The 25,001-nt window shown below is 42.5% G+C and overlaps 1 protein-coding gene across 1 annotated transcript; it reads right to left on the bottom strand.

Annotated features, from left to right (window-relative positions):
• Positions 1-5: 5 nt before the first annotated feature.
• bmp7b (bone morphogenetic protein 7b) lies at positions 6-23,072 on the bottom strand. The gene is made up of 7 exons (XM_020610740.1): positions 22,415-23,072; positions 7,183-7,375; positions 5,677-5,825; positions 4,241-4,444; positions 3,058-3,134; positions 1,926-2,036; positions 6-1,645 (listed from the first exon to the last, which is right to left on the bottom strand). Exons 1-7 carry the CDS (start codon positions 22,812-22,814, stop codon positions 1,496-1,498), a joined length of 1,284 nt encoding a protein of 427 aa, XP_020466396.1. The 5' UTR covers positions 22,815-23,072; the 3' UTR covers positions 6-1,495.
• Positions 23,073-25,001: the final 1,929 nt, after the last annotated feature.

Here is a 25,001-nt window from a genome sequence, read left to right as displayed (position 1 = left end):
TCCATTGTCAAACCTGCACAAATAACTGAATCAACAAGTAAACACAAGCATGTAATACTGTAGAATAATGTTCAATTCCAGGCTTTCTGCTGCGGGCCCTCTCCATGTTGGGACTCTGAGTACTTAGTTCTACTATTCCCCACACACCTGTGCACCAGACTAGGAAACCGTATACGAAAAGCTCATAACAACATAGAGCTGCAAACCTGGGAGGGTTAAATAAAAATAAATACATTTCTTCATATATAATGTCAGTGTCAAATACTATAGCATATTCCATTACACATGAACTAAATGTGCTTTACATTAAAAAGCAACCACTCACCCTAAGACAGAAAAGCAGCCACAGCCACCTCACAGACACAAACCACAGACACAGAATCGCTGAGAATATAGAACATGTTTCTGTGAATGTGGAAACACTTGCAACACATCAGATGGCGTGATCAAGCAAATATATGCGTGGGAACGTGTAAGAAAGTACTATACCCACATGCATCCTCCTTCTGCTCGGCAATCTAATTCTGCCTTTTGAACAATAGGCTTCAAGGTGGTTTCCTTGCTTTTCTCCCAGTTTATTGTTGTACCAGTTCAGCAGCAAAACAAGGTTGAAACATTGGAGCGCACTGTAGAACAGTTTAGCCAACTCTCAATAAATAGACCTTTTTAAATATGACAGATTGTATTACAGCAGAGCAGTACAAACCTGAAAATGTCTTGTACACAGAACAAGATGCTCCCCCCCCCCAGTTCAGTTTATTGTTATAAAATGTGCATCAGGTTTACGTTGACGTTTCGACAGGTCCAAGTCATCATGAATCGCCTCCCACCCTCAGTGTGTATGCAGCGCACATGTGCACGAGTCAGAGAGAGGGGTGCATCGAGTTTGTACTCAAGGCTCATGTCAAAGTAGTTTTCTGTTAACTCAGAGATTGGGTGTACTGTCATATGAAAGAAAACAGGCAGCATTACATAGAAGAGAAAAATACATTCCAGGAAATAAATACACTTTCTGCTTTCCTTGAAAAAAAAAAAAAATATTTACACATTATTGTACATTGAAGAATCTTCCATCTGGGTCTCAGTCATAAAAATATATATAACAACAACTACAATAACAGTTACTGAAATAAACAAAAGATTCTTGTCTGTGAATGAATATACAGTATAATCACTGCTTTAAATGTCTTGTATACACAGTAGGAAGCACAACCATGAGTCTGTGTGTATGTGTACTTGTGGCCAGGAATCCAAAACTGATTGAAAGTCCTGTTCACCCACACAGCAACGAGTTTACTTCAGGACAACCTTGAAAAGAAGACGAGATTTTCCTACACAAGAAATAGTTTTTAACTCTGAGAATGTTCATAAAGCTCATGTGCACATACTTTAATTTGCAATTTTTTCTCAACATTTCAAATGATGGCAAGGCGAAGCCCTCTCTGCTCATGACTGTGTGCGTTTATGTGAGTGTCTTTGTGAGGATGCTGACAGTTTAGTGGCAGCCACAAGCTCTGACCACCATGTTGCGGTATTTTTTAAGAATGACGTTGGAGCTGTCGTCAAAGTAGAGCACAGAGATGGCGTGGAGCTGCGTGGGGGCACAGCAAGGCTTAGGAACTGTCTCTGGGTTAATGAAATGAACCTGCGAAGAGGAGGGGAAATCAGATGTTTCATCAATTCATCATTAGATCATGAATGAATATTGACAATGGGTAAAAGGGTGCATGATACAGAGACATAAACTACTGTGCAAAAATGATGCCCTTGCAGCATTTATTACACATGACTCTTCTGGATCATTAACTACGGGAAATACAGGAGTTCCATCAGAGGCTACATCGTCTTGACAGTTGATAAGATGACTAGACTCTTAACATGACTGCTGGGATTTTATTTCTTTGCCTTCTTTCATGGTTACTCACAAGGGTTTGCACAATGGCATGGTTTGTTGCGTTCATATAGGAGTTCAGAGGAAAGGCGCACTCGCCCTCACAATAGTACGCCGCATATCCCTCCGGCGCAATGATCCAGTCCTGACAGTGAGGAGCGAAACAGAGAGCTATTTAGGTTGTGGAACTGGGAAAATGGTATAGAATGCTAAAAACAGAAGTTAATGGAGACAGTTAATAATAACGGAGTCACTCAAGGTGATTCTGTGCACCTGAAAACAAGACCAAGGACAAAACTGGCCTTTAGACCTGCCTAGGCTGCATATCAGCTTGAGATTTGGGCCATGGAAACACCAACTTGCATTTAGAAAAGCACAACAGTTTCAACACAGTACAACTGTGATTAAACTGAGCATCATGCTTTCTGTTTTCTAATGGTAATCTGACAAAACTATTAGAAATTCTACAGCACGTAATGACTTAATAATGCACTAATGCTACTTCAACGATAGGGACCTGATACTACTACTAAGTAATGTATTTGCCCCTTTACTATACAGGGCACTGCCCCTTTAGTGTTTTACCTTTGAGTCTAGTGTTTTTGGAGCCTCAGCTGTTAACTGTGATTCAGTTTACAGATAAATTGGTTAATAGTTTGGTTTTTAAATGTTTAAAAACAGTGAAAAACTCCAATTATTTATCAGAAGCCAAGCTGAAATAAAAATAATATGCTTTGTTTGACCTTCAGTCCAAAACCTAAACATGGAATTTACTGTCCCAGAAGTAAATCTGAAAACTCTGACATTTGAAAATCTAAAAACAGCTACATTTTACTTTAAAAAACTGAAACAGATGTTCAAATTTGGTCCAGAAGTTTTTTTTTTCTGTAAGTTGACTGGTTGATTAATCAACTAACTGCATTGATCAGGTTTTCATTTATTTCTATATTTTTCAAAAACATGCAGAGAGGTTCTATGTATATGTTCTAGGCCTGAGCAGTGTCTACAGAGTTTCCTCCCAGGCTGAATTTAGTCCCATCATGCAATATGTAGGCAAAACTCAGGGCATGCTGAGATTGTCAAAGTGCAATGGACTTGAATGTCTGATTTAAACATCTGTCGGGCCCAGCAGTTTTGGCTGCCTGGGAGGGGAATACTTTCTGTACCTGCCACCCCAAGTCTCTGAAACTGACGTAGAGCTCGTGCTTTTTACAGGCCTGCTTCTGATCAGTGCTGCTGTTTTCTGAGGAAGAGGACAAACAAAGAGAAAGAGAGGGGTTATATTTCAGTATACCTGCTATTATCCCATTCAGCCAGACGAGTAACTATTTACTGCAGTCAGACCCTAATTAAGCAGAGATGATAAAGAACAGACCTAAACACTGCCAACGTCCTCATTTAAAATATGAACATTTAGACAATGGTTGGAGGAAATCATCTCCAGATACAGCAGCAGTTTGGTAATTGTTTCAAGTGAATGGGCCGCCCCTGCTTAGAGGTCACTCTCCTGGGCTTTGAGTTTCCACTGGATGAGACAGATGTGTACACCGAGTAGGCTTGACACATTTTTCAAAACTCAGGTCTTTTATTTATTCTTTCTCTTTTCTTCTTTTCTCCTCACCCATTTCAACATCTCTTTTTCTTTTTAGCCCATCCATGTGTAAAAAAAAAAAAGAATAATCTGTTTTCCATTTAATGGTATCTCTCTCTCATCTTCTGATGTCCTCTGGGGCTCTGTGGTACATTAGTTCCTGAGAGCGGCTCAGATTGGAAATGATCATGAGCGACTGGTTTTCATCATCCAGTTAAAGACCACTGGTATCCAAAGTTCCAAGCAAGTCCATTTGGCCCATGTGTTGTGGCCCTGTTTGCCCCACAGCACACTGCAGATGTGCTCTGCCATAAAAGACTGTGCTATCGCTACCTCCATGCAGGGAACTTGGCCTCAACTGCTCTGTAATGCTTGTGTAAATAAACAAAGACAGCAGAGGGTTATTTGAAGCTCAGAAATTACAGTCTAATGTTTCAGCATCTCACATAAACACAGCCCTCTCACACCTCCTAAACAAAGGTCCTAAGTATCCATTGCATGTTTAGTTGCGCAGGAATCACACCATTTATAATGACACCCTTTTGTTGGCTCTGGGTATAAAGTATATTAGTGGGTGTGAGTTTACATCTCATTGAGTACATGCTGTACTTTAAAATGCATAAACTTTTCTAACATGGATCATCTGTGTCCCATTCCATTAATACCTCGTAAAGCCAACAAAAGCCAGATTAAAACAGGGGTCAGCCCAACAAATCAGCACAAAGTGAATATATATTACATCCACTTTCTGTGTTTACCTGCAACATTGGCCACTCTGAGAGCCTCCTGGGTCTTTGCCCCTTTGGAGCGATTGGGGTTACGCTGTTTGGCCCCCCCTGGTGCTGAGCGGATGCTTCGCAGGTGCACCTCAGTGGCTTTGAAGAAGGCCACCATGAAAGGCTGTTTATTCTGAGGCCCACTGCGACCAATCAGCCCCGCTACACGAGGATTGATACTCTCTCCTTTGGGGGAAGACAGAGAGAACAGGTGTTATCATGTCAAAGTAACCTAGATGTAAAATTATGGCATGTCATTTTTTGTTTATGTTTTTGCTCCAAACCAAGTCTTAATGTGGAGAGATTATGTCAAATGCTTCTGTGACACTGTTTCATTAAACAGCTGGCAGAAGTGCAGAGGTTTTATACTGGGTGAGAGGGTACACCCTGGACAGGCCACCAGTCTATCGGGGGGCTGACACACAGAGACAGATAACCACTCACACTCACACCTCCAGGCAATTCAGAATTGCCTGTCAATCTAACCTGCATGTCTTTGGACTGTGACAGGAAGTCAGAGCACCCAGAGAAATCCCATGAAGGCAAACTCCACACAGAAGGGCAGCAGGTTTGAACCCAGAACCTTCTTGCTGTAGAGACAACAGTGCTAACCACTGAACTACTGCGCCACCTGTATTTAATTCAACTCACATGATGAAATCAGTCTCCGCCTGTGTTTAAAGTTCATTTTGCACGTGTGCTCCTCCCTCTCCTCACTGAAACAGATTCTGTCATAATGCTACATTCTGTTTTACAAACGAGATTTTCCTTTCCTTTACATTTTTCTCATCTCTTCTCCATCTCTGCATGCCAAGAACAAACACTGACTGAACATCAAAGTCTCTATACTTGTGTTTGTGTGGGTGTGTTTGTGCATGCGCATGCATGTGCACTCCAGCAATGGCCTATCTTGTTCTCACACAGAAGAATGTGTCTGTTCACTGCTGGGTGGTAAATCAAGGCTTCTGGTTGCTGCTGGCGACAGGACGTCCCAAACGCCTGTCTGAACATGCTCAGCCAGAGCCCAAGCCTACACACAGTCACACACTCATGGATACAGCCTCCCTAGCACACCCTGCCCACAACATGAAGCAATAAAGTGTCTGTTTTCCTCAGCTAACATGTAACATCCTGCCATCCTGTGAGAGACAATATTCTTGTTCTCCACACTGTTTGACAAAGTTCTCTACTGACTCACATCCGAGCCTCGTGATGGAGATGTTATCCTTAGAATAATACTCTGCGTTTTCTGCATGCCTGCTAATGATGCTGAGGATATGACAGATGAAGATAGTGATGAATGGCTGATGACTAATGATGAGGAGCAGATTTATCTTTGCTGTGTACAGTACACACAGAATACACCATCTGATTCTTTAAAAGAACAGCCATGAATACACAATTTGAGCGATACTCACCCTTTGTGCTCTCAAGGGCCAGCTGCAGACCCAGGTTCCTGCCCGGGTTCAGGACCCAGTGGTTACTGGTGGCTGTCACGTCAAACACCAACCAGCCCTCCTCTGCTGCCCAGATCACCCGTGAGTCCAGCAGAGACAGGTCTGACTCTCTGGAGAAGACACAGAGGACAATGAAGTTCACACTTAAAGTAAGAGATGAATGTAAGCCAAGGGGGATTATATGCATAGTTACAAAAGATAGGTTGGAACCATGCAACAGAGTGCAAAGACAAGTGAGTGAAGTGCAATGCAAAGTAATGGAGCGGAGAAAAGGAGTCAGAGCGGTGTGACAGGCTGAAACAAAGAGAGAAATGGAGCAAGAAAGTGAGTAAGTGAGGGCCCCAGATGGTGAGGCCCAGGGGAACACTTCATTTTCTTAATTGACAATAATGGCTTTATAAATGGCCAGTCCTTTCATACATTACACACAGTCCATCTCTGCCTGCAATTTTGTTGCAGAGCCAGAAAGCCAGAGAGAGAGAGAGACTGAGAAACTCAACTGTGAAAGAAAAAACTGTGAAAAGTAGCGAATGAAAGTGAAAGTACATATCCAAATCAGTCCCATTGTCCAACACTGAGCTCTGGATTTTCTGCTCTTTCACCACTGCAGACTAAAATCTCTTGTTCTTCATGTGGCCATTCATCTGTCCTGACCTATTTTCTGACCGAGCAGATAGTGTGTCACAGAGCTTTGGCTCATTTATGTACCCGGGCCCATCTCTGGCAAAGGAATAAATAAATGTGTTGTTCCTACTGGACAACAGAAACTTTTAGGGGGCGTCAGGGAGAGCAGGACAGAGGCTGCTCCAGAGTTACATACACCATCTTGATCACCCAGTAAACATGGCTTTGGTAAACACATTGATGTTTTTTTTTTTTTTATTGATCGCCCCATTCATAAAACAGAAAGAAAATAATGACAAAGACCTACTGCAAATTCCCATGTGATGTCATTCAATTGTAAACATCAGCCCAAAACCCAAGAACATTCACTTAACCAAAGCACATGTGCAAATAATAAAATTAATGATGGCTGTATTCCATTAAGCTGCTTTAGTTTCAGGGTCCTGGTTCATGCTAGCCTACCCTCACACTGTCATGACTTACTGGGACACTGGAACAGAACAGTGCCAATACACATGTGCTTTACACACTATGACAAATCAATGTACTGTGGAAATGACCTATGATGTAAAACTGAGAAAACAAAGAAACTGTTCTTGACAAATGCAGCAATAAAAAAGGCTTTAATTCTCCTCCTAAGAGTCTAAGAAGCTCTATGGCACTGTACTTAGGCACAGGGATGCTAATACAGTAGGCTCACAGTGATGTGATCAATCAGCTAAGGATTTCAGCAAGTCTAGACAGCCATTGCTTGGCATCATTAAAAAACATCCTAATCTGCTGGTTTACAATATTGAGACATACATTATTGCTGCACAAACACAACCACACACCCATGCTCACCTGTCAGCGTGTTCCTCCAGCACTTGGTAGACACTGATGCGGAAAGTCTCATTATCGTAACGTTCATGGATGAAGTCTTTATATATACGAAACTCAGCAGCAGTGACCGCTTCACCCTCTGGGATCTGCGACAGGTCAAATCGAAACTCGCGATGATGTCGCCGCACTGGTAGGAATTCCTTATCGTGCTCCACTGCAAAAAATAAAGCATGAAACTGAAAAGAGTTTGTATTGTCACATACACTGTATACAGGAAATGGTGCTTCTCTTCACATAAGCTGTTCTAGCATAACCTGTCAGACTGTGGGCTGGTCCCAGATTAAACACATTTATAGATATGCAGTGCACATGTTGGTTTCTGATTGAAATGAGAACTAGGAGCAATGCATCTGGTGCACACTGAACCATGATAGAGATGCAGGCGGACGCTGACAGCTTTATAAACCTCCTTCCTCTCCCTCTATTCCTTTCATAGCCCCAGAGAGTCATCCAGTCGGCACTTTATCTGGTTCTCACGATCTGGGGGCCCCGTGTTTGGTGTACTCCATCCCCATCCCCTCCTCTCTTGCATCCCCACATCCCAGTTTTCCAACTCACCACGCCATACATGCATGATATGCCCCCTGACCTCGTCCATACATATATAAACAGATGCATAAGCTGAAGCTCCTCAGATTTTTAAATGTACATGTGGTTACAAATTGAATATCTGTGAGTTTGGAACTATCGGAAATTTAAATATGTCACCTTGGACTTTGGACAATTGTGATGTGCATCAAATTATCATTTTTTTGGTCTATTTTCTGGCAATTTATTTTCTAACATTTAATACATTTTATGAAACAAGAATTGACAGGTATGATCTGTAAGGCTGTTCTTACTTCAAGCAAAGTGTTGCTTTGAGTTGAATGCTAACACACACATGATAACAATCCCAGTTACAATGTTAGCATGTTGATGTTTAACAGGTATAATGTTGACTATATTTAGTTTAGCATGAATTTGGTCATAACCCAGCGTATTGGTCAACAAAAAAATTTGACCTGGTGATAAAAATGAAAAGTTAAGGGACCATAAAAGGGCCATTTCATTTCATTCCAAACACAATGTGGCACTAGAAAAGTCAGGGGACCGTCAAAGTCATTAGGGTTTATCCTCTGGGGAACATGAATGTCTATATAAACAAAGTCTGGACTAAAGCAGTCAAGTGATTTACTGATTAACAGTGCCAGAGACTGTCAAGGTCTACCATAGAGCCACTCTACTAGTATGGCTAACACAGTTATGGTGGCCACAGAGTACTGACAGGAACTAGCAAGAGAGATCATATCTCTCCCATATTAGCTTCTCTCCACTGGCTCCCTGTAAAATTCAGAATAGAATTTAAAATCCTTCTCCTAACATACAAAGCCCTTAATGACAAGGCTCCATCGTATCTTAAAGACCTCGTAGAGCCTTATCATCCTAACAAAGCACTTCCTAAGTACCTTCCCAAAGTGAGTAGCAACATGTCTGTACAGATTCTTAGTCATCCAGGTCATGGTAAGCTGAAAAAACGTAGAAAAAATCAACTGGTAGGTAGAAGATGTTTCATGTTCATTTTTGTCCAAATAGAACACCCCTCACTAAATGAGGGTGGTGGACTAAGACACAACTTTTCACCCATCTACAACTCTGTTTTGAGATCTCTGCCCAAACATGCCCACCAGGACAACAGGCGTCGGTCCACAGGTGAGGGTTCAAAGACAGGTACTGGAGCTCTACGTCTCTGATGAGCAGTCACCACCCACATCGACCTGATCAGTGTTTGATTGTTGTGTCTTGTTGCTTTTCTTCTTTTGTCTCTCCTCTATCCACTCACCCCAACCGGTCGAGGCAGAAGGCCGCCCACCAAGAGCCGGGGTCTGTCGGAGGTTTCTTCCGTTAAAGGGAGTTTTTCCTCCCCACTGTCGCCAAGTGCTGCTCAGGGGGATTTGTTGGGTTTTCCCTATGTAATAATATTGATAACAGTAAGGTCTAGACCTTACTTTGTAAAGTGTCCTGAGATGACTTTTGTTGTGATTTGGTGCTATACAAATAAAATTTGATTTGATTTGATTTGATTTGACAGTTAGATAACAACCACATGCCCTTGCAGGGTCATGCTGGGTGACAGAGGAAAGCCCTCTCTAGCAGCCACTCCCTCGACCATCCACTGCTTCTCAATGAGTCTTTATCAGTCAACTGCCTCTGAACTCTGTGCAGCTTTGGCAGGAAACAACCATGTCCCACAATCTCTGCAAAGCTATCATTGTACTGACACACACGCACATTAATAGACAATTACATGCACCCATACAAATACTACATTCAAAAGAACTTCTGTGATAGTACTCAGAGTCTATACCAGCTGTCAGTAATATAAGTGTGATGTAAGTATTATGCATGTTTCACTGCACAAGTAGGTGGGTGTCATTTCCTTCATTACATACCTGCGTCTTTGTGTTTCTCAGCCCTTTTCCCCCTTGGTCCTCATGTAGTTTTCCCAGCGGACACTCCCCTACATCCCCTTTTGTTTATGTTTCTATTAAACCTAGTTGCTGAAGGACATTAGACAAAGGCAGCACTGTGAGATGATTGGTCAGAGCAGGAGTAAAAGAAAGGATCTAATTACTCTTCAATGAGGAACTGCTTTGTTGTCTGCTGGCCATTAGCTGTCTTTGCTTTAGGTTCCCATTATTCTCTGTCTGCTGTGGGCACATTGGAAAGGTATGAAACGCTGTTCGACTCCTCCTGAAAACAGTGGCATTCAAGGTTATGTGATCTTCACTGTAGACCTTTATTAATTTATCAGTATCACTTCCTCCACTCAGCTGGGCAAGTTACAGCCCCCCGTGACCCTCTTCAGGATAAGTTGTATAGATAATGGATGGATGGACTTCCTCCAATCAATATTTAATACCAATTCTCATTCTACCAGCCTACTCTCTTGTCAACACTTGTGCAAAACCGGCACTGGACATTCACCATGCCCCCACCCCCCATGTCAAACTTTACCACATTGCACTGAACATTTTGACCTTCCCATTCAATTTGGTAGCAAAGTGTGTCCAAACATTTGACTGGTAGTGAATATACAGATTGAACTGAACTGTGTTCTGTTGTTATGTATTACAACAAACATGTATTTGTGAAACACTAACTTCATGTTTTTGGCACACTCTCACAAGTTTTTATTTATCCTTTATAACTCTCTGCTGCATGACCTGCTTACTCTTCTACCGCCCCAGGGACCTCTCCCTCCTCCTGTAGCCCTGTGCAGGTGCAGTCCCTCTGGTGAGAAAGCCAGAACTGTTCTTCAGCCTCTGGAGCATCTGCCTGCCCCTTCTAAATAAGTGCTCTTTATCTTTGCTTGTATGAACAGCTGGATGCTTCCGTGAAACTCCCACATGAGCTGCTTCCCATTTTCACTTGTCACATCATGAATTTGAATGAGCACAGTTGAGAAAATGAGAGCATGAGTGTATGCCTCTGTCAAGATTCAATCATTGTCTCACCTTTTCTTCCCTTTTCTGTCTTTTGCAGGCAATTATAGCAGTAAGGCAGGTGAGAAGAAGAGTTAGTTAAAAACAAGTGGATGCATTTATGACATCCTCTGGGAGGAAGTGAGTCGCCATCGCTCCACCTGTGTCCAAACATATGCACACCGCAAACATGCGAACACACTCTGCCAAGTTGTTTGAGCCCTTGATGAGCCCTTCATTCTAGAGTGATTGCTCCTCTTCACACAAACACACACGTACTTGTAACCCTAACACCTAACCCCTAGCCCATACCCTAACCTTAGCCATCAGAACTAAATGGCTGTCCCTAACTTAAACCTGAACCCTAAAACCAAAGCTTAACCCTCAGAACGCTCTTTCAGAAAGTGAGGACCAGCCAAAATGTCCTCATTCTGTAGCAAAAAAAAAAGATTTCTGGTCCTCATTATATAGCAAGTACAAGAACACACATACACACACACACACGTGCATGCAAACAGCTATCACAAAGTATCATCTGTGAAGTGAAGCCTTCTGCGTCACAGCACGGTAACACAATCATTATGTGTTTCTGTAAATCATAATTAAAGCAGCAAAAACACACATGCAAGGAGACAAACACACCAACATACACACATACACAGTGAGCTGCTTTTGTCATCTGGTTTGATGTCTGATTTGCCTTTTTTATACAAACTACAGAACTGAGTTGTCCCATATCATTTGACTCGTGCAGGCCAAACACATGCACAACAGCACACATTAGAGATGATGGGATGATAATGTCTCCTCCAGCCTCCACCTGGCAACCAGAGGGTTGCTGTCTTTAATGATTTGTGATTTCCCATGGGAACATTCCTGAAAATTATCAACTGTGATTGAAAAAATGAGTGGAGAAAGTACATGCTGTGATGGTTTGGGTCTAACTGTCCTCTTAGAAGGAAGGGTCACTGCAAAGTTGTTCTAAGTGATGAAACATGTCTAACCTGAAGGGAGTGGTCTCTTCCAGGGTGACAGTGCCCCCATCCACAGGGTATGAGGGGTCACTGAATGGTTTGATAAGTATAAAAATGATGTGACTTTCACAGTCACCAGATTTCAACCTAGTTGAACATCTATGGGAGATTTGGCCCGACGTGTTGGACAGCGTCTTCACCACCACCATCAAAACACCAAATGAGGGAATACCTTTTAGAAGAATGGTGTTCATCACCCCAGTAGATTTCAGGGACTTAGCAAGTCAATGCCAAGGTGCATTGAAGCTGTTCTGGTGGTATGTGGTGGGCCATCTCCTCACTGAGACAGTTAATGTTGGCTTTCCCATTAATTGGTCACCTGTCTGCAGCTTATTACGCTGTGCCAAATCTCACTGCTGCTTCATTGCCTTAAACATAGGCGCAGTAGTTTATTGGGAGTCAGTGCAACTGGCGGCTTAAATACTAGCTGACACCCCAAAGCTGAAAATAGTTCCCAACCAATATAATCTTTACTCCTGTCTGACTAACATTTGCCTTGATGGGATTTGGTGAGAGGGACAAAAATACAGAGTATTGGCAGCTTTATCCCTTTTCTCTCCACTTGCATTGCACTCGTCCTTGTCTTTGTTCTCTCTTCTTGTTTCCTCTCCTGTCGGGCCTGGACACCTAAGACACTTCTCCAACACTTCAGGAGAAGTGCACCGGAGCAGTTGTGGAAATATCTGACGGCTCGCATTAGCCCAAGTGTCTGTTCGGCAGCCCACACCCTCAGTCTCACCTTGCACACCTTCCGCTACTTAGCAGGGGTGGAAAGCTCACCCCTCCCACTTCTCTAAAATGGTGGCTTAAGCTTCACCCCCTCCCATCCCACTTTCAGTTCCCTTGAGTTAACTGTGCCACCAGTAGCTGCACATCACTCTATGTCCCTATAGAGCCCATTAACTCTAACAACACACCTGACACCCACAACCAGAAACTAGTAATGGTGCATGTCAATCAAATCAGTGTCAGATTGTTTCATGGCAGGATCTATAGTGGTCCATGAAGGAGAATGTAAAGCTAAATAGAACCATGCAGAATTGACTGATGCACCATAATGATGTCTCTTTCTTTTTTTCCATTCTTTCTTTGTTTCTGTTGTTTTTACTCTGTTTTAAGTACAGTACTTGGAACAAGTATGTCATAGTTTCCGTAAGCTAAAAGGAGAGAGGGGATGAAAAACTGAGTGCAAGGAAAGGGCAGATGTTTATCCTATAAAAGTAATGAGTGTTTGATCTCTTGGGTACCGGGTGACTACCCACAGTAGGAAACATCCTGCCCACTGGCAACTACTGATGACATCATGCCTGTGTGATGTATTTATATTGCTGTAGGGCCTGGCTCCCTGGGAAAGGGTGCGAGCACTTTCGTGCTATAACTTACTCACACTTAACAATCATCAACTCACCACAGTGTTTGTGTATGTAGGCTACTACGTGTGTACACATGATCATGTATGTATGCCTGTTGAGCCTGTAAGTGTAACCACAGGAAGAAGAGTCTTTACATTTAAGACTTGTGGTCAAACCAAGCTTCCTCTCTAGCCAGAAGGCCATCAAAAGGTCTCACAGCAGTTTTATTGACCTCTTGTTCTTCCTCTCACTGCAGCCATCAAGCACGCCCTCTGCACCCATAAACCATAGTTCACTTCACTGGGCATCACGAAGCAATGGAGCAATCTGAAACTCACAGGTATGTATGCGACTCTAAAGCTTCTCTTACCGCTGCTTTTTACAGGGTGCCCAGGTACTCTACAAAGATGGTAAATGTTAAATGGCCTTATACTTGTTAAGCGCTTTTCTATGCATTACAGCACACTCAAAGTGCTTTCACACTAGTTGGCCACTCACACACCCAAGCACTCACACCGGTGACATCACCGGGGGCAACTTGGGGTTCAGTGTTCTGCTCAAGGACACTTCGACATGTGGATCGGACAAGCTGGGAATCAAACCACTAATCTTCTGGTTAGGAGATGACCCACTCTACCTCCTGAGCCACAGCCGTAGTGCTGTAGTTCATCCGAACTACAAAATGCATATTTTTCACTTACCTCCATTGTTATTTAGCCATGCAGACAGTTTTGATTTAAAGGAATAGTTCAACATTTTGTGAGAATGTTAAAATATAGCCATTTTCAGTCACAGAATACATACCATCCTGTTTGGTTCAAACAGTCTAAAGCAAAAGCTTTCTCTCATTCAGACATATGTCTGTTTTACATGAATGTTCCTTCAGTTTCATTCAGACATGCCCACGGCCATGACAGTGGGAGCCAACACATCCATGGACCGAACAGTACATAAAGTCATATATAACGTATAAAGCCATGTGCAGCAATGTTCTAAGTCCATTCATCTTTTATTTCTGGAACCAGAAGCTCTTTTTTGAAACAGGACAAATTTACATTGTTGCTCACAATATTGACAAGTGAAAACAAGATCTCTTCCTAAAATTAGTGTTGTTTGAAATAATGCACTGTCAGGTCAAACCTATTCAGTATTCCATCCATCCATTTTCTAAACCGCTTAGTCCCAAACAGGGTCACAGGGGGCTGGAGCCAATCCCAGCCAGCTGCAGGCGAAAGGCAGGGTACACCCTGGACAGGTCGCCAGCCCATCGCAGGGCTAACACACAGACGAACAACCACTCACACACACACACAAGCACTCCTACGGGCAATTTAGAGACACCAATCAACCTATGCTGCATGTCTTTGGACTGTGGGAGGAAGCCGGAGTACCCAGAGAGAACCCACACAAGCACAGGGAGAACATGCAAACTTCGCACAGAAAGGCCCCAGGTTGGCCGGGGCTCGAACCCAGAACCTGCTTGCTGTGAGGCAACAGCGCTAACCACCACGCCGCCTCTATTCAGTATTCTTAGTGATAAATAACCATGTATAGTATAACTATTTGTTAATAATTATATTTTTATAATTTTGTAAACACACATTGCTGTAAACCAAAGTGGTGAATCAAAGATTCCAAACTGCAGTGACTGAAGTTCCTGCAGGACCTCATCATATTTCCTCAGAGGTCTGTTAATGTAGATTTACTGAAAGGCAATGGTGACAACACCAAACCATGTTCAGCAGCCATTGTTCTGTGGTACAATGTGTTGAAAAACAGTGACAAAGGAGTGCAGAGAGATCTGTACCAAGTGAGGGATCTCTCTCTCTGTGCTAATGCTACAGAAACCATCTGCACTTCCTCTCAGGTGCAGGATAAAACAACTCAGACATGTGGAAGCACAGTCATTCAGTTTTCCACAGTCTCTCTTCCCCTCATCTCCTTGTTTTTGTGTTCTTTAATTTTGTGGCCACAAGGGCCACACCCTCTTCGACCAGCCAAGCTAGCTCTTATTATAGGCCTCAAGAAAATTCACATGCAATATATGCACATTGGCACAAAGAGATTTCCCAGCATCTACATAAATCTTTTTATAATCTCCTCCTGCAGAGCATCACCTTATGCATACATGACAGGTACACTGGCACTCAAATTTTAACAACTCGTTGTTTATTTTGTTTAATTAGAAACCATTCTTTTTTAAAATGTACAAAATAGCTCTGGCGGAAGCACAAGGCAAACACAGCTGCACACTTGCCCAAATAAACAGAAAGCTCCCACATGCAGTTTATATTCCATTCTGCAGTGACACAATATTTCATCACTTATCATAAAAACACTTGTGCACTGTTGCTTCTTGGCTTTTACAAGCTTTGATTTGGCTGCCGGAGTGTGGTGAGGAATCTGGTCAGTATTATGGGCTTCCGCTAATGCAGTCTTCTGCTAGGACATCTAACACACATCACACAGTGCAGCTGGGTAAGTGGCTCTTATACTGTACCCTTTTCCCACAAGGGTACAGTATAAATAAAGAAACTGACTGATTTAAAGAAATGTATGGGATCCATTTGTGACACCTTTCCCCTCTTCTCTTCTCTTGCTCTTTCTTTTCCTCTCCTCTCTACCCTGTCAGTGCCCCAGTACCAAGCAAGAGTGCTGTATTTGTTTTTGCAGCAGCAGAGCTGTTGGTCCCAGGATCTCTGGCTGTGCTCTGGCCCACATCTGCTCTCTCAGCTTCACTGCTTGGTACCCGCTGTCATGGAAGTGCAGGGGAGTCTTATGTGCTGCTGGTCACTGATAAGGCAAGGCCAAACTAACCCAGATGAAAGAGACGAGGCTGAACGGGTGGAAATATCATTAATTCTGTTATCCACTGCACTTTTTACAATCTCACGTTAATGTATCACTGTCTTGCTATATGCAGCTACATTCTGAGAAATACAAAAAAGAAAGTCAAAGCAGGACAGTGAAATGACTAGTCAAACTAAAATGAGCCCAACATTCCTGGCAATGATAGAGCTCTGTCAATCACTGAAGCAGAGCTAGGATGCCTGCTGCTTAGTACATCTGGGCCTTTTGACCACTCGCCACATTGTCAAGTCCCACCTGCAGAGTGTTTCATCATCTCTCCCAGCAAGTGCCTTAGCCTGGCCAAGAGCACAGAGGCTCTGCTATGTGTATCCAGATGTCATTCTGAACTCCTGAGTTCAACAGGTGAATCTAAGACATAATGGAAAATTTTTCTGGATCTTGCCGGCTGTGGACTTTATAAAGCTGCCTGAAGCTCCTAAGAGGAGAGATTTGTTGTCTCTGATATTTATTTACACACCAGGCCTAATACATCAAATCACAGAGAGCATTAAGAGATATTACCTGACAGGAAGGCAGGGCAATCTGAACCAACTGTTACATTCCTCTACTTCTGTTCACTCCCTGTCCAGCAGAAAGCGATAAAACATGCCGTCAATAGCACTAATTAGCTCCAGAAACACTGCTTTTGGGCACATGTTCACATGTGCTTTTAGTCCACTGCAGATGTATACTGGAGTGGCTATATAAATCTATGAGAGGGAGACAGGCATACTAACAGTGTCAAGGACAAACAATGTTTTAATTTGCTGGTCCTCGTGTGAGAAGCCTCATTAAACATATTGGAGGAAGCAGCTTCCGGTGTGAGATGGAGAAACCAAGACAGACAAATCTGTCAAATTACAACAATTCAGCAGTGGACACAAAGGTCAAATGTGTGTGTGAGAGAGGAAGGAGTAAGATATTATGTAGAGAGACGGGAAAATCTGTGTTTTGGGATCTGAGTAAGTGCGTGTATGTGAGAGAGGTGGGGAGTGGAAAAACACACAGAAGAACTTGAGAAAGTGTTGAAATGTTTTATGTCTGGGAGCATGGGAGATCTAAGCCTCTGGAGGTGAGGGCCAGTGCAGGCAGTTGGAGACTAAACACCCCACAACACTACTGGGACCATATGATAACTAACTAATTAAAACGAGGAGGCCAGTACTGATAATCAATACTGTTGGTTCAGGAGAGTATGAAGCCCAATTTGGTATCAGATGATCTTGTGTGAGGGCCACATTTGAGACAGGGCCAGATGTCATGGCAGAGGGGACTTGCTGGACTCTGAAAAGATAAAGTTTCTTCATCCAGCTGCTTTGGCCTGCAGACAGAAGGGAACATCTGTATTAACCTCAGCACCACAGGCACACCACTGTGGAGAAGAATGCAAGGAGCAATAAAGGGAAGGGTGGGGAGAGGATGAACAGAGATGTTTTCTTCTTAAGAAAAACACTGGAGCTATTTACTCGAAATTGCATGTGTGGACCACTATCAGTTATAAAACAAGTTCCATCTGTCTGCAGTATGACTGCAGTGTGACACAAGTGCTTCCGAGCAGGCAGCCTCTAATAAATCCCAACTAACTCACCAGTTAGACATTTCTTCCTCTCCCTGCTCTCCATTTCATTCCGAGCAGACAAATGTGTCTCCTGTGGCTGCAGACAAAGGGCCATGAATGGTAAAGGGCCAGGTGGTGCCCTGTCAGGTCACCAAGGTAACAATAATTACCTGCTAGTACACTGACTCGCTCAGCATACAAACTATACGATATTTCTCCCTTCACTGATCACAGCTCAACTCCCTAGTCAAATACAGGCAGAGCTTAAACATGACACTGTTCACCATGTGCAACATCTCGGGTTTGGCTGAGAAAACAACTGTCCAAATGTTGCATATGGCAACAATGAGAGAATGAAAGCAGTGGAGCTTTCTTTATTTACTGCTTTTCAACTCTGTTTAGTGAAATGTATCACATCTGGTGCTGATTAACAGCAGCAGAACACTGAGTGATTACATACTCTCTGGGAGCACATGTTTTCAACAGCTTGATATTAGTTCACATTTTTAGATGCTTTTACTTTACAACAGTACCCTTCTGTGTGTCCAAACAAAGGGGCTGACTTACAGCGTCACAGTTACACATGCACAGACCCATCAGGCAGGGTTTAGTTACTGAAAAAGCTACACAATGAGCTTGCACAATTTATAGCACACAAAGAACATCAACATCTACACAAACATATAAAAGGACATAAAATCACGCGGATTAACATGCCTAAAAAAAATTGTTTTTGCAGGAGACATTTTGACTCATCAGTGTTGTTACCTAAGACAATACTGATGGCTCCATTCTATTCAAATGTCACTATAAGGCACGAGACTGACAGTAAGCTGACATGCACCAGGACATTACAGCGAACTGCAGCAGAAAATAGTCCCTAAAAATTGAATATTTACTCATGTTTGAGTATATTTTCAAATTATAACAGTGCCCAGCTATTATATGATATTACTGAGACCTTTATTTTTTTTAAAAAAAGATTAACATCTTCAGTCAGAACCAATGGACTTGGGCTGGGTGCAACAGACTGGGTAGGGAAGTCATAACGTCCAGAGACAAACTAACACATTGTTGGTTTTGGTCTTTTCACTGGTTTTGTTAACAATAAAAAAAACACAAAATTACATAGTTATATTTAGCTTAGAACAATAAAATAAGAAGACCATATCCTCACAATATGATTTATTTCCAAAACATAATGAATGTACACATGCAGGCACACACACACACACTCTCTTGAGTTGTCTCTTGTCCTCTCACTCACCAGAGGTTACACTAATCCATGTGGGATTACATGAGAACTGTGAAAATAAGGAAGTTGTGACTAACATACTTTTTACAGTAAAAGGCTACACACACACACACACACACACACACACACACACACACACCAACACACACACAGGTGATGATCTTGTTACTCTTTCAGTCATCCAGGATGCAAATAGCAGACGTTTAAGTCACCGTCCTTTCCTGTGACCAGGGAGGCTTAAATAGGACATTTCAAGTTGGGCATTATGACAGTTTGTGTGTGTGTACCTGGATGACAGAGTATGATCTGTCTCTGTGTTATAATGTGTGTGAATTTAACATAAGATGAACTGAACGGTGGCTCAGCATAGGCCAGTGTAGCAGCCAAAAAACCCTGGAAGCTGTGGTTTGTTTAAGGAGGAAATGCCTTAATTCATGGTGGCTGCTGTCAGATACCACTGGGACTCCATAAAATAATTAGTACAAATAGGATTTATGACATATATGTGTAGATAGCTAGCTAGAGAGCTATATAGCTAGACAGACAGATAGATGCTGGCCAGAAATATGTTAACATACACATTATATTATTTTCTGTCGCCACCTTGAGAGACAGAGAATGCGTGTGTTGTGTTAACCTGATGGCATGTTATCATGGCATGTCTGGCACACACCCAGTGCCCGGGTGACCTGTGTTGCATGTAGCAGCATACGTTACGACTATATGCTGTAAGCCATTAAAGTGAGGTGACTCATTGAGACAAAGTCCATGCCCTGGGGTATGTCTCAAAGAACTACACCCACACTGGCTGGCTGCACTGGAGGCACTCACAAAAACTGACTACAAAGTGCATAAGATCCTCTGAGTGACAATCAGCAAAGAAAAAGAAGCAGCTAATAAAACCATCATAACCAAATTGGTTCTGTACTGTATGAGAGAAATTATACTGTATAAATTCTTGCAGCAGTATTTAGCGGGGATGTAACGATACCAAAAACTCACAGTCCAATGAAAACGCCACAATACGATATTTATCACTATATTAAAATATGGGGGTGGAACCTTTACCTTTAAATAAAAATGCAAACCAGTGCATGAAAATAGGCTTCTCATCAAGCCAATGTACAAAGTCTGACTAATGCACTTTGGCACAGTATTTATGGAGACATGCAGAGTTTTGAGGGACAGTGTTTTAAATAAAAGCCACACTCATTTTGCTCTCAGACAAGCTAAATAAGAAAACAAACCCACAATGAGCAAATGTGGAAAGGAAGGAATTTGGAGAGGAAATAGTCAATCCATTTGATAGCCATCATTTACTTCTCTGTGTCCCTTTCCCTCTCATGTGAAGGATAATGAAACAGCATATCATCTGCTGTTTTAAATCAAGCCACTTGGACACATATTAGATGATATCACATGAGACTCAGGGAGAAACCTAATGAACTCAAACATGAACGCAACATGAGGCAGACAGCGCACACAATGCAGTGACAAGCACCCATTTTATATTCAAATGAATGATGCACTGTACAGTATACAGGAACTCGAAATGTGTGCCATGAGGAGAACTGAACTTGGGCAAATGCCATCAGTAATTTAATTAGCCATAAGACTTCGGGAAGGCAGCGTGATTTTCTTTCCACAGTCCTCTAAAAATGTTCTCTCTAGCTGATGTGACCCTTCTTTGTTGAGCTTTCCTGTCTGCTTTGAGTATCATCCTTGCAGAAGAAAAGGACCAAGTCCCAACTATTTCTCCATCTTTGTTTCTCTCTCAAATGTTCCATTCTTTCTAGTCAGCTTACTGCAACTTTGGCCCTCGAATCTGCAAGTCTCTGTGGTCAAATCCATCTGTGTCACAGCCTGTCAAAAATAGTCACAATTCAGCAGCTCCCACAATAATTATACAGTGCAGTGGAGGAACGAGTGTCACCTCCCTCTCTCTTGCCAAGAAACTCCAACAATGATCTTTCCAGGATTGAATATAGATGTCCAACTTCTTGCAAAACTTCACTAAAATCCTGCTGGCTTGCAAAGACTTAACAATATGCCTGCTCGGAATTTCATTTACTGTCTGGTGCCAAATTATGGTTAAGATGAATAAACTATCACAAAGCACAGTGACTCACCTGGAACATAAAGGCCTGAATAATTTGTGACTGAAGAATTTATTAAGCAAATTGAATGATAATGGTCTGTTTACTACCGATAATCTGACACCGCCTACTAATGTTGTGATTATTTGCACTTAACAACCGCTGGCTGATGCTGACAGCAATAAAATAATCCAGGAGTCTTTGTTTCCTATAAATATACACAACAGTCCACAGAACAACTAAAAGAAATAAAACTATGCTAATGGAGTTAAATGAATAATAGAGTATGACTCACAAACTGACTGCACTATATTCAGATGATCAACTGACATTTTTTTATTGTGTCATCCAAATGTCTATGCAGATGTCTCCAGATTAGAGTGAAGGGAGGACCCAGTGCACTTTGAACCTATTCTGCTGTTGACATACGCATTCTTTAGATAACACATGGTTGACATATTAGCTGCTGACTGGTCCATCATCCACAGCTCAAGGACCTGAAAATTTGCTGGTTGCACAGCTGTTTAACAGAATAGAACATGACACTCGTTGTATTAGCTGGATAACTGCAACAGTGTGCAAACATGGTTGTGGGTGCATGCAGGTATAACATCAGAAAAATGCATGTGTAAGAAGACACCATAAAATGTCACCACAGTGACTCTACTTTCACCTTTGACTCCTGGATCTATACTGACCGGCCACTTTAATAGTCCCACCTGTAGGCACTTCATTGCCACATTTCCACCATAACATCTGTATTTATGAAGCTCAAAATGTTTGAGTTTTTGCTGAAATTGTCATAAATGTATAAATTCAATGATATGTTTATTATTGAGGTCATAGTTAAAGGTGTTGTTGTACTGGACTACATAATGTTCAGAGGTGTTCCTAATATTCTGACTCTCTCATGTATGTAGCTGAGGAGAACAAAAATATAAAGACCTTGAATATAATATAGTCCAGTTCAATACCAACTTTAACTATGACCTCATAAAAATATAATTGAATGTATACATTTATGACAATTTCACCAAAAACTGAAACATGTTGAGCTTCATAAACAGATGTTAAGGCGGAAGTGTTGCACTGAAGTGCATACAGCTGTTCAGGTGTACCTAATAAAGTGGCTGGGCAGAGTACTTTGAACAAAATACTCATGATCGGTCCTAAAATTCAGCTGTGAGTAGCAGCAAGTGGAGAGCAATAATTACTGAAATGGATTCTCTCTGCTAATGAAGCTCTGACAGTGAATTATAATACATGCAGGCCTTTAGGTGACCACTTGACAACAACTACAGAAATATCAAACCAAAAATGGCTTAAAAATGTCTGTTCTTCAAAATGTTCTTCAGTTTTGTCCTTTGGGGACTTGTGACCTAGTCATACCGAATCCCAATAGTTAAAACTAAAATAAAAGAACTGAGACTACTGCATCGAGAAATGGTATACAGTAATGACTATAGTCTGTTGCCATCATTCTAACATAGGGGGATTGTGTTGATTTTCTGAGCAACTACTCTTAAGTGTTAAATGTGTTTCAGTAGTCTTTGGTCACACACGGTGAAAGAATAAGGAGCCTACCTAAATTGACAAAGCTCATGACCATGTCTGCATCGTTCAAGAAGTTGTTGTCTTGCAGGCTGGCTATTGGGGGTCCCTGGGTGGTGAAAATGGGCTTGTAGGGGTAGGAGTATCTGTCCTCATCACCCTCTGTGGACATGGCGTTGTACAAGTCCAACATAAACATCGGGGCAGCGTTGTGCTTTCCGTGGAGGTGGGGTCGCGGCCGGTGCGGCAGCCCCAATATCGACAGGATTTCCCGCTGTATTTCTCTGCGCTCCTGACTCTTCAGCCGACGGTGAATGAAACTGGAGTGGAACTCGTTGTCCAAAGTAAAGTTCGTAAAGGTGGTATCCGCCAGGATGCAGTAGCTCCAAACCAAGAGCAACGCGGGAGCACGTCTATCCAAAATCGGTGCCATGCTACTCGCCGTGCGTAATTGCGCCCAGTTCTCTTTGCCCAGACTTTGGAAAATTGATATTGAACTGTAGACAACAGGCAGCCTGTGTTCAATATCCAAATCAGCTACGGGCCCTCATGTTGAGGGGAAGTGCCCCCAACTCACACATCAACTTTAAGTCCTTTTATTGATTGGTTTCCAGAGCAGATTGTGTTCGCGTGGACCTCTGTCCTCACCCACAATCTGTGACCCACAGATACTAACTGTAGTGCAGCCTGGAAATGCAGAGTGCAAGCTGCGAGCGGACCCGTTTCACCCGGTTGTAATGGGAGGAGCAGCAGGGAGAGAGAGAGAGAGAGAGAGAGAGAGAGAGAGAGAGAGAGTTTGGTGTGATTGTCTAATGGAGATAGAGCTAGTTTGGTCTTTGTCATCAGAGACTTGAGCCTACATATGCAAACACAAAACGGATTAGGACGGGATTTAGATGCGTCAGTTTATGATAAGTACATTTCGTCATTCCTTTCCTACAGTTCCTAGTGACTGTATGCCTCTGTGGATTCAATAATGACAGATGTGCAGACAATGACAACAGGCCTTTCAGTGTTAGTGTGTGTGCTTATGGAAAATAACAGGCTTCATATCAGAGAGCAGTTATTTGCCTCTGTGAGTACTTCAATAATGTGGGAGAGGTTGCAACATGCAGTTGCAATGTTGCCACTATACTTAGTTATCTGCAGGTGCACTCTCTGAATAACTTGGGTCACATGACTCTGAGATGTAAAAGTCAGTAGTTTTTTTATTTCACAATGCAATATTACAAGCTCACAACTGCCATTTCATGCTACATTTTTGAAGCTGTCTAAGCCGAAGCAGGAAGTTTGTGACAAAAGCAGCGATGCACAGACAGAGCACAGACTGTGAAGGAGGGGTGCAGATGTTTGGCAGCTGCTTCTTCCATCCATCTGCCCCACTGGCCCCAGCACTTCTTAAACACCACACTTTAAAGGAACGCTTCTGACCCTCTTGTGCGCTTGACAGAGGGATTTCAGATGGCCCTTGCACCAAGAATGACTGCTTTATCTAGCCAGACCTCCTAAAACCTTTTCACTACACAGAGCCTAGAGGTCTAAAGGCTCTGCAGTTGAGAGGTTTTAGAGCTACAGCATGCCAGGTGATTTTTATGACAATAAAATTAAGCTTCAATGGCACAGCAAGAGAGGCTGCTGGATGATTTAAACAATGATTGCAAACAGAGGAAGGGAGGAAAAGAAGCAGAGCATGTCCTGGGGTCTTTACTCTTAGCTCACCTTCCTGCTCATTTAGTGTGGTTGTTCTTCTCTTCAAAGGCGTTCCACTTCTCTTTTTCCAATGACAATTCAACATAGCCTGTCACTACTCATTCTGTGTATCTAACCCTCTATTTGGCTTTAAATGTTTTTTCAGTAGTAGCCTGTAACTTATAAACATTTCTATCCGGTGCCCCAGATAGAATCAGCTAATGGCCGCAGGTGTTTACATTACAGCAGTTTCTGACAGGGGACTTGAAAGGGTCTTGGTTTTAGTTATAACTATACATCTTCCTCTCTTTCTCTTTCTCACTTTCTTTTACCTCTCTCTCATTGTCTCTGGCTCGCTTACCCTCGCTGTAAGGTCGATGAGGTCAAACTCCCTGGTGCTCCTCCAACAACCCCCCCAGCCTGTGGCTCAGTTTGTGCCCAGAGAGAGGCTGAAAATCCTGGGCAGGACAATAGAAACAGACCCCCCTGTGTTTGGACCTCCATGGGCCTGGTGACAGTCACAGTAAACAGTGGGTACAGGCTGAAACCAGGCTGGGTGAGCTGCACTGAGGGCCCTTTGACAAGGAGAACTAAAGCAGAAATGCAGAACAAACAAAGTCTGAACCTTCCATCGATGAGGCCCACTTAAAAAAAAACAGCCAAAAGAATAGTCTGAATTTTTGTCCGGTATCTAAGATTAAACTGTATTTTGTCTAAGCTACGTGCAACCACTATCATGTTTAAATAATCAACAATACACCCCTGTCAAGACCTCCATGCTTAGATGTAAGACAATAAAGTGGTCAAACAAAACATACACTAATGCCTGCCTGGCGACTGTAGGGAGTGGACACATTTCTGCCAGTTTACCCAAGTAAAGAACCATGGTGAGCTGGACAGCTGTACATCCATGACTGTGATACAAAGGTAT

The sequence above is a fragment of the Monopterus albus genome, unplaced genomic scaffold, assembly GCF_001952655.1.
Source record: "Monopterus albus unplaced genomic scaffold, M_albus_1.0 scaffold106.1, whole genome shotgun sequence".
Lineage (NCBI taxonomy): Eukaryota > Metazoa > Chordata > Actinopteri > Synbranchiformes > Synbranchidae > Monopterus > Monopterus albus.
The sequence above is the reverse complement of the archived record's forward strand: the minus strand, read 5'-3'. Positions and strand labels throughout refer to the sequence as shown.

What these genes read in the sequence shown, in the direction of transcription:
- bmp7b (XM_020610740.1), bottom strand. Translation starts at nt 22,814, where the DNA reads ATGGCACCGATTTTGGATAGACGTGCTCCCGCGTTGCTCTTGGTTTGG. An exon ending in CAGAGTGGCCAATGTTGCAG is followed by an intron (nt 3,135 to 4,240) that starts GTAAACACAGAA and finishes CCTCTTCCTCAG; the next exon opens with AAAACAGCAGCACTGATCAG. An exon ending in ATGCCATTGTGCAAACCCTT is followed by an intron (nt 1,646 to 1,925) that starts GTGAGTAACCAT and finishes TCCTCTTCGCAG; the next exon opens with GTTCATTTCATTAACCCAGA.